This window comes from Rhinopithecus bieti, unplaced genomic scaffold, assembly GCF_001698545.2.
Source record: "Rhinopithecus bieti isolate Rb0 unplaced genomic scaffold, ASM169854v2 scaffold_63301, whole genome shotgun sequence".
Taxonomy (NCBI): Eukaryota; Metazoa; Chordata; class Mammalia; order Primates; family Cercopithecidae; genus Rhinopithecus; species Rhinopithecus bieti.
In genome coordinates, this window is record NW_016824157.1 from 541,000 (window position 1) to 551,536 (window position 10,537).

General features: G+C 43.5%; 1 protein-coding gene across 1 annotated transcript in view; it reads left to right on the top strand.

The window, feature by feature from the left end:
- The window catches only part of PDHA1 (pyruvate dehydrogenase E1 subunit alpha 1), a 17,498-nt gene that overhangs the window by 3,004 nt on the left and 3,957 nt on the right, over positions 1–10,537 (top strand). Inside the window, exons 2-8 of the mRNA XM_017862130.1 lie at positions 2,123–2,182; positions 2,726–2,899; positions 4,024–4,150; positions 6,186–6,277; positions 7,600–7,692; positions 8,767–8,922; positions 9,097–9,176. Coding sequence (XP_017717619.1) covers positions 2,123–2,182; positions 2,726–2,899; positions 4,024–4,150; positions 6,186–6,277; positions 7,600–7,692; positions 8,767–8,922; positions 9,097–9,176 — 782 coding nt within the window. The remainder of the gene's footprint in view (positions 1–2,122; positions 2,183–2,725; positions 2,900–4,023; positions 4,151–6,185; positions 6,278–7,599; positions 7,693–8,766; positions 8,923–9,096; positions 9,177–10,537) is intronic.

Sequence of the window (10,537 nt, forward strand, 5' to 3'; positions counted from 1 at the left end):
TGCCCGGCCTAATTTTTATTTTTTAAAATGTGAATGGGTTGTTCGTGGTCTCTGTCAGAAAAGAATCCCATTTAACAGAGAATCTTTTTATGACTCTCCAGAGAAAATGAATAGTAAACTTATCTTTTCAACAAGCTCTCACTCAGAAATTATGATACACTCACACTTCTGATAGGACTTTTAGCTTCTTTAAGTTTGCTCCTTTCACTCATATCAGTGGTTCTTATTTTTGAGATACACAATAATGAAGCCAGGGGAGAACGTATCTAAGTAGCTTTCTGGCAGTCCTAATCTTTGCAGGCGCAAGATTACGGGTGCGTGCCACAGCACTGGGCCCCTTCTTGCTCTTTATTGTATAGCATTATCCTGCCTCATCGTTTCAACTCTAGGATTGAGAAAGAAGTTACCTTTTCTGTTACTGTTTCCTGGCTGGTTTGGACTCCTGCCTTCCAAAAACTGCAGTTTCTATAGTTGTATTTGGAAGTGTATTTCGCAATACATTTCTGGCCCCACAAAATAATTTATTAATTGCCAAGAATAACACATCTGTTTGATGATTGCCAAATATAACCATTGATTTGCTGTTTCACCCTCTTTCAGCTTTACTTCTTCCTAAATTCGTAAATTTCCTTCAGTTTTTCTGAGATACATTAGTGGACTGTCTCTGTCTGTAAGTTAACTGAAACATTGATTCCTAGTATTTCAGTTGTTTTCCTCCAGCACTGTCATTGTCTATGTTTGTTGGCTTTGTCCGATAATGGTCTATTGAGGGATGAAGAGATATGTAATTAGCTTTCTGCCTATTGGCTTGTACACTCCAGCGTATACTTGGCAGATCAGTCTTAACTCTTCTCACCAAGATCCAGTCCACTGCTGGATTATGTAAGGTATGAACACATCAGATGTGCTTTTTATGGAGAAATCATGTTGGTTTACATGTCAGTGTGTGAGCAGAAGGGAGTTAAAATAGTACGATAATACTAACTGGATAAATACTGTCATCTAACCTAAACCTTAGCCATTACATAGAATACTTTTGCTGTGAGCAGGTTTGCTCAATTGTAAAACTGGAAAGGAATCATTTCTTGCCTCCCCCCCAAGCTTTTTACCTCCAAACAGTGACAGCCACCCAAACTTCAAGAGAACAGTGTTTTAGAAAACGTTTCTTTCGACTGGGGCTTCAGGAGGAGCCTACCCAAGATTTAGGCTGTTCAAATTATAAATTATAAAACAGCTGGCTCAAGCACATTGTGTTTAAGTCAGAGAGTGCTAAGTATCTTTTCTTTTGTCTCCCTAATGTATTCATCTCATACTTCAATCAATTTAAAATATTTTTTCTTACAGATCCAATTTGATAGAAGAGTCAACTTTGCCTGGAGTGGGGATTAAATCATAGTTTTATTTGAAGTATAATTTTGGCTTGCTCAGAATGAACAGTATCTGGTTATGACTAAGAATGGCATGAACAGGTCGGACGCGGTGGCTCACGCCTGCAATCCCAGCACTTTGGGAGGCCAAGGCAGGTGGATCACTAGAGGTCAGGAGTTGGAGACCAGCCTGGCCAACATGGTGAAACCCTGTCTCTACTAAAAATACAAAAATTGGCTGGGCGTGGTTGTGGGTGCCTGTAATCCCAGCTACTCGGGAGACTGAGACAGAAGAATCACTCGAACCCGGGAGGTGGAGGTTGCAGTGAGCCGAGATTGCGCCACTGCACTCCATCCTGGGTGATAAAAGCAAAACTCTGTCTCAAAACAAACAAACAAAAGAATGGCATAAACAAACACAGCTCACAGATGATCCAGTCTCTTTAGCCACTAATTTCATTATATTCTCACTATAATTTCTTTGAAAACAAAGGATGGGTTTGGTTTTTGCCCCTCTTTGCACTGCTTGCCTTCAGATGGCGGGATGATCATGTTTCATTGGCCAAAGCATGAATTCATTTTGGAGGCTAAGAAAGATGCAAACACAGTGCACAGGGTGGAAGAGAAGCCTATGAGTATGTTGGGGCTTATTAAATTTCCATAACTTCATGCTGATAACTGATTAATAATTATACTTTCCAAAATAGTTGACAATTAAAAAGTACTGATTTGTTTGTATATTTTTGTCTTTTAAGGCAAGCAGAGTGCTGGTAGCATCCCGTAATTTTGCAAATGATGCCACATTTGAAATTAAGGTAAGAGGTGTTTTATTTTGTTAATAATTTTTTCACAGGTACACTCTGATATACAGTTTTACTTTTAGAATAGAACATGCTTAGTCATCATTTTCTTCAAAACGTTCAGGATCAGAGGTTCAGAGAAGCTTCACGAAAACTAGAATTTATTAGCAGCTTGCTGTTGTTCTGTGGGGGGTAGGGAGAGGAGCTAGAAAATAAAAATAAAAGCTTATTCTAAAGTTTAGAAAGTAATTCAGTGAAATACTTGAATAAGAAGAGTCTTAGTTGTTTCTTTAAAGGTTCTTTCAACCTATATCTCAGTTGGCTTCTAGGGGCTTTCAGTGAAAATCATCTTAGAAAGATTTCCTTTCCCCAAGCCCCATCTCATTGCACAGTGAGGTTTATGGATTTAAGGAACAGAGGCGATATGAAGCATTACTAATGTGCTCCTCAGCAGTTTTTCAAGTTCAATATTATTTGCAATGGAATTAGATCTTAGAGTGGTCAACAGTGTTTGCAGTGTAGTATGTGGAGGATTAAAACTACCTTATTCCATTTCAGAAATGTGACCTTCACCGACTGGAAGAAGGCCCTCCTGTCACAACAGTGCTCACCAGGGAGGATGGGCTCAAATACTACAGGATGATGCAGACTGTGCGCCGAATGGAGTTGAAAGCAGATCAGCTGTATAAACAGAAAATTATTCGTGGTTTCTGTCACTTGTGTGATGGTCAGGTGAGTGGTAGGTTTGTGATAGAACTGTGTTATTTAGGTAGTGAAATATGGCTTGTACTTATTAGGCTTTACCCTGTTATGTATCAGAAGAGTTTGAGGCTGGTAATGTAATTTTCTTTATTTATTTTTTTGAAACAATCTCTCTGTCGCCCAGGTTAGAGTACAGTGGTGTGATCATGGCTCACTGCAGCCTCTGCCCCCTGGGCTCAAGCAGTCCTCCCACCTCAGCCTCCCAAGTAGCTGGGACCACAGGTGTATACCACCAGACCCAGCTAATTTTTGTATTTTTTGGAGAGACGGGGTCTCACTGTGTTGCCCAGGCTGGTCTCAAACTTCTGGGCTCAAGTGGTCTGCCCACCTCAGCCTCCCAAGGTGCTAGGATTACAGGCGTGAGCCACTGTGCCTGGCTGAAGCCAGGATTTTAGAATTAAAAAGTAGAATGCCAAAACCTGCTATGAAGCTTAGGCTAAAGAATTCATTCACACATAACACTGCCAGTTTTCTGTACCTGTTCTTAGAGTTTTACTATTTTAAAACTTTCTAGCACTGTGATCACCTGTACTGTATATAATTTGGAGAGAAAGGATTAGTTTGTTTTTTGTTTTGTGGGCTTAGGTCAAGGGTTATAGAATCAAATGCCTACAAGGGCCAGCCAGGTAGAATAAATGAGTGAAGAAGGCTAAGTATACAAAACAACGGTGACAGGGACTCATGCTGAACTGGGACCAGCATGCCCTACCCAGAGGAATGCCATGACTTGGTTCCAGCCAGTTGGTGCCATGTGGAAATCAGGGGTAATGCTTCCTGTTTTCCATGTCTCCAAGAGTAGGCGGAAGTCTGGATTTTCATGTGAAATTCCCCAGTGTTTTAATGTTGACATCTAATGTAGGATTTTCTTTTAGGTCATCATACAGGAGAAAGGAAGGAAGTGGCCCATGTGTGGGTTGCCAGTTTATTGCTTCTGGCTTGGGCCGTCCACTCTGTATTTTGGTGGAAAATAGCTACTTTCTCTGGTTATTAATGACAGGTTCTACTAGCCCAAATATTTCACTACAGTCTAGGAAACGTTTTTATTTAGAAACATGTATCGTATTGCTTCATAGTTTCTCCTTCCTCTAACACAGGAAGCTTGCTGTGTGGGCCTGGAAGCCGGCATCAACCCCACAGACCATCTCATAACAGCCTACCGGGCTCACGGCTTTACCTTCACCCGGGGCCTTTCTGTCCGAGAAATTCTCGCAGAGCTTACAGGTTTGCTTTTGATTTACAGAAAGGGGAAATGAGTGGATTAAGTTTTTAAATATCTCTCATTAAGATGCTATTATGAGTTAATATTTAAAGTTTTAAGTTTCTTTTTTTAACCCTCTCTCCTTTGGTGCTCTGGTACTTCTGTTGTGCTCTTGAGTTAACTGACCATTTGTGAAGTTCTCTGGCCCCTCAGGTAAAAGTTTAAAACAGGTTAGTGCTATAAAATCACAATAGGTTTGGTTATCATTCAAGCATGCCAACACAAGTCTAGCAGTCATAGAAAGTAAGTTGGGTTGAAGCTTGGTATGCGATGTAAATTCTAGAAATCTTCTTAATATTCCCCTTTTCTTTGTCCCCTTGACTATTTTTTTGTTTTGGTTTTTTTTTTTTTTTTTTTTTTTTTGAGACTGTGTCTCATTCTGTTGTCCAGGCTGGAATGCAGTGGTGTGATCTCAGTTCACTGCAACCGCCACCTCCCAGGTTCGAGCAATTCTTATGCCTTAGCCTCCCAGGTAGCTGGGACTACAGGCATGCACCACCACACCCGGTTAATTTTTGTATTTTTAGTAGAGATGGGGTTTCACCATGTTGNAGGTTAGTGCTATAAAATCACAATAGGTTTGGTTATCATTCAAGCATGCCAACACAAGTCTAGCAGTCATAGAAAGTAAGTTGGGTTGAAGCTTGGTATGCGATGTAAATTCTAGAAATCTTCTTAATATTCCCCTTTTCTTTGTCCCCCTTGACTATTTTTTTGTTTTGGTCTTTTTTTTTTTTTTTTTTTTTTTTTTTTTTTTTTTGAGACTGTGTCTCATTCTGTTGTCCAGGCTGGAATGCAGTGGTGTGATCTCAGTTCACTGCAACCGCCACCTCCCAGGTTCGAGCAATTCTTATGCCTTAGCCTCCCAGGTAGCTGGGACTACAGGCATGCACCACCACACCCGGTTAATTTTTGTATTTTTAGTAGAGATGGGGTTTCACCATGTTGGCCAGGCTGGTCTCCAACTCCTGACCTCAGGTGATCTATCTGCCTCGGCCTCCCACAGTGTGCTGGGATTACAAGCGTGAGCCACCGCGCCTGACCTGTTTTGTTTTTTTGAGACAGTTTCGCTTTGTTGCCCAGGCTGGAGTGCAGTGGCCTGCCTCAGCCTCCCAAAATGCTAGGATTACAGGTGTGGGCCACTGTGCCCAGCCCTCCTCCTCCTTTTTTTTTTGTTTTGAGACAGAGTTTCGCTCTTTTGCCCAGGCTGGAATGAAGTGGTGTGATTTTGGCTCACTGCAGCCTCCATCCCCCAGGTTCAAGCAATTCTGCCTCAGCCTCCCGAGTAGCTAGGATTATAGGTGCCAAACCACCACACCTGGCTAATTTTTGTATTTTTAGTAGAGACTAGGTTTCACCATGTTGGCCAGGCTGGTCTCGAACTCTTGACCTCAGGTGATCTACCCACTTCGACCTCCCAAAGTGTTAGGATTACAGGCATGAGCCACTGCACCCGGCCCTCCTTGACTCTTGAACTATGGTTGTCCCTCCATATATCCAGGGGATTGGTTCTAGGACCCTTGAGTATACCAAAATCCTCAAATACTCAAGTCCGGAAGTCAGCCTTCCATATCTTCAGGTTTGCATCCTCAGAATATTGTATTTTCAATCCATGTGTGGCTGAAAAAAAAAAAATCTGTATAAGTGTACCCGTGCAGTTCAAACCCTGTTCAAGGATTGACTATATTTAGTGTACTAGTAGAGGAGAGGTCCTAAGATGTTGGTAACTGGTCAAAAAACCAAAAAAGTCTAGGGTACCATCTGGACTTTTGCTAACATCTGAAGGAAACTAAGTGACTGGAGAGTAGGAAAAGCTGGAAAGGTTGAAGCACATGGAACTAGTAAAAGGACAAGCAGAAACTTGTTTGCCTGGAGAGACAGGTACTTAGATGACTGAATTGGCCTCTGCGTTCTAATGGTTGAGCCACTTGGGGTGTGGTTTGGTTTGCTTTGTAGAGTTGGTTTGTGCTGCACATGTGTATGTTCTGCCATTTCCAGGACGAAAAGGAGGTTGTGCTAAAGGGAAAGGAGGATCGATGCACATGTATGCCAAGAACTTCTACGGGGGCAATGGCATCGTGGGAGCGCAGGTAGTCAAGGACGAGGATTGTGTGCTGCTTTAGATTTGGCCCTGGCCTTTGTCTTCAAAAACTTTCCCAGCCCCAGACAACTTTTCATGAAGTAGTACAGCCATGTGCTGCACAGTGACACTTTGGTCAGTGTCGCATATAGGATGGTGGACCCATAAACTTATAATGAAGCTGAAAAATTGCTGTCACCTAGTGATGTTGTAGTGGCACAACACATTACCTTTTCTACGTTTAGGTACGCAAATATTTTGCCTACAGGATTCAGTACAGTCACATGCTGTGCAGGGTTGTAGCCTAGGAGCAGTAGGCTCTACCATACAGCCTAAGTGTGCAGTAGGCTGTACCTTCTAGGTTTGTGCATTACAGTATGGTGTTCACACGACAAAATCCCTTAGTGATGCAATTCTGAAAATATATCCCTGTTGTTAAGCGATGCGTGACTATTTTGGGGGCTTGGTTTGCTTTTAAAGACCTAGTGCTTCATATCCTACCATTTGAGCGATGAGTTGAGTAGATTTGGATGGTGATTTATAATGTTTCCTTTTAGGTGTCTGCTGTTTTATAAGTAAGCAAGAGCGTCTAGCAGTGGAGCCATACCTTCCCCTTCCTATTTATATTTCAGTACATTGCCTTATCTTGTGAACTTCATTATGGAGTCCTTGTTCTCATCAGTTAGTGAATGATGAAGAATTAACAGCACAAAATTATATCCCAACTGTTTCTTTTCCTAATATATTAAGATTCTATTATGTGTTTTTTTTAAAAACCTAGTTTTGTTTTGTTTTGTTTTGTTTTGTTTCTTTCAAAATGGAGTCTTGCTAAGCCGCCCAGGCTGGAGCAGTGGTGTGATCTCAGCTCACCGCACCTCCACCCCCAGGGTTCAAGCAATTTTCCTGCCTCAGCCTCCTGAGTAGCTGGGACTACAGTTAAGCGCCACCGTGCCCAGCCATTTTTTGTATTTTTAGTAGAGGCGGGGTTTCACCATCTTGTCCAGGATGGTCTCGATCTCTTGACCTCGTGATCTGCCCAAAGTGCTGGGATTACAGGCGTGAGCCACCACGCCCGGCCAGGTTTTATTTTTTAACTCTTGAATGCAGAAATGTTATTGCTCACTGGTTAAAATAGAACATAGTATTTATATATTACTTTACTGCTTCATTGAAAATATCGGGGGTGGGATCAACAGGGATGGGGTTGGAAGGAGAGTTTGTAGCAGCAGTGTAATTTCTGTGCCAGATTCTGGCCAGGAGTTAAAATGCAGGGCATTAATATCTCCCCTCATGGATTTCTGTGGTTCCTTTCTCGGTTGTCCTTAATGTTAGGTGCCCCTGGGCGCTGGGATTGCTCTAGCCTGTAAGTATAATGGAAAAGATGAGGTCTGCCTGACTTTATATGGCGATGGTGCTGCTAACCAGGTAATTATATCTCTTAACTTCCCAATAACAGTCTTATTTTCAAAGTGTTTAATATTCACGGTTGAATTTCTAAAGCAGCAGCTTATTGCTTATTAGGTGAAATAGCAATTCCTATGGCTAGCTGAAATTTGGTTGACTTATGGCCAGATTAGAGAGTGACCTTTTAGCATTGTTTCACAGAAGACTTAGCGGGGGTGCATTCCTGTGACGGAGCTCACCTTTGCTCTACATCAGTGCTTGGTAAAGGACCTCCCCCAACCTATTGCAAAATGATACAGACCCATTCTCTTGGATGTCTGCGCTGGCAGTGTCAAATTCAGATAATAGCATCTCAGTCCTAACTCAGTTTTTGTGCTTCTCTTGGTACCGAGTAATACCCAGTCTGTGGCCGGCACTCTGTGAAGCCCTGTTCTAGAGGCTGATTCTTAGGTGCTGGTTCACTCTGACTATCCAGTGGGCCTGATAGATTTCATATTGATCTTTTTTCCAGTGTGTTCCTTACTGCTAGTATGGCCCCAAAGAAACAAGTAGTAGTTGGTTTGTCATCTTCCTTAGTTGCAAGAGTATGATACCTGCTGCTTCTCATCTGTCACCCACCCCGCTTTCCCTCACCATCCAAAGCTCAGTTTTTTGTTTTTTGTTTTTTTTTTTTTTTTTTTGAGAGGGAGTCTCGCTCTGTTGCCCAGCCTGGAGCGCAGTGGCACGATCTCCGCTCACTGCAAGCTCCGCCTCCCGGGTTCACGCCATTCTCCTGCCTCAGCCTCCCAAGTAGCTGGGACTTACAGGTGCCCGCCACCATGCCCGGCTACTTTGTATTTTTAGTAGAGACGGGGGTTTCACTGTGTTAGCCAGGACGGTCTTGATCTCCTGACCTCGTGATCCACCCTCCTTGGCCTCCCAAAGTGCTGGGATTACAGGCCTGAGCCACCGTGCCCAGCCCAAAGCTTGGTTTTAGAAGAGAAGGCTTTCTGTGCTTTATGAAAGCTTTCTGTGTCAAGCAGAGCAGCAGCTGTTACAGATGATGGAGCCTAGAGAAAGAAGCCAAATGAAACCCCTTTTCATAACTACTTCCAGGGCCAGATATTCGAAGCTTACAACATGGCAGCTTTGTGGAAATTACCTTGTATTTTCATCTGTGAGAATAATCGCTATGGAATGGGAACATCTGTTGAGAGAGCAGCAGCCAGCACTGATTACTACAAGAGAGGCGATTTCATTCCTGGGCTGAGAGTAAGGACACCTGTGGTGGGGCCGGGGCCAAGGCCAAGGATATGTCCTTGTGCAGACCCTTGACGATCTTAGAAACATTGAAGAGTTTCCGTTCTCAAACACAAGCAGGTGATGTGAAAGTAAAATGGTTTGGGGCAGCTGGATTCATGCTTCGCCCCTCACGTTTATTAACAGGTGGATGGAATGGATATCCTGTGCGTCCGAGAGGCGACAAAGTTTGCTGCTGCCTATTGTAGATCTGGGAAGGTAAGGCTCTAAAGGCCTCTGGGCTAATGACATTTATCTCTGGAAGTTCAAAGACTGCCTCCCGTGTGCCTGCTGAAGCTGTTAGTGGGTAGCTGCTAATTGAGGTGCACAAGATGGAAGCAGAGTGAAGCAAGCAGGGCTCCTTTGAGTAGCTTGGTCGTGGTAGCTCACCTGCTGGGAAGCCCACATTTCTCTCATTTAGGGGAAGTCTGTTCTGGTGCTTCCTCTGCTTTCGCCTGTCTTCATCATGACAACTACACTGCCTTTTTGTTAGGTTAATTCTGTCCCTCCTCCCCACCCCCCATTAATCATGAGTCCCTTGAAGGAACAGATTGGGGATCACCTTAGTGTCCAGCATAGAATGCCATGTATACAATAGGCATTTAATATGTGTGTCTTACACAAACAGTATGGTTGAAGCTTGTAATCTTAGTCTTGCTCAGTCCTAAGGATCTTTCCCTTCAGTGTGTGGCAGTGAGGGAGATGGTAACAGGGAGACTGGCCTAAAGAGGTTTCAGTTCCTTCGGCACTAGTACAGGCTTAGGAGGTTTGGGTGTTCTCCCTAAATTAGTGTTCCACAGCCCAGACACAAGGTTTCTGAAGTTGTCACTTCAGTGCCATACCATGTATGTTTGGGCAATGATGCAAATGTCAGAAAGTGGGGAGACAGGGAAGTAAGGGTGGGATGTAGTAACATTAAATAAGAGCTAATGAGTAGAATGAACTAGAGCAGGACCAAGACGACAGCTTGGGTACAATGGGCTGAGCAGTCCATGTCAGGACCCTAAGGCTGGGAGTGCCAGGCCCTGAGTGATGGATCTTGACCCCACTTCTCCCAATTCCTGGAAAGAATACATGGGGGCCAGCCCTGGCTGGAGACATGGTGATTTGTAGAATGTATGACTTCCCAAACACATAACCTTCACAATTCTGAGTTAGATGTTACTGTTTTGCCCGTTTTGCAGACAAGGAAACTGAGCCACAGAGCAGTTAAAGGTACATAGCTACTCTATCATGGAGCCAGCTCCCCACTCGCCCATTTTAACTACTGCACCAAACCAATCAAGGATCCTCAATGTTTCCCCATCCCTCAGTGTTCAGAGCCATCTCCTGGAAGTGGGCTAGTGTAGAATGAGCAAGCCACTTGGTGATAGAGCCCAACTGCTCAGACTCCCAGCAGAGCCTCAGGGTTTGGGTAGCAGAGGTTGTTGGTGCCTGTCAACTTTGTTATACACTAGCAGGATCTGTGAAGTAGGAGTGGCTGCCAGCCCCACAACACGCCACGAGAAAGGAGCATGAGATGGAAATCTGCCTAGCCAATAGCAGGAGGCTCTAGAACATGCTCAAAGCCTTTTTTTTTTTTTTTTTT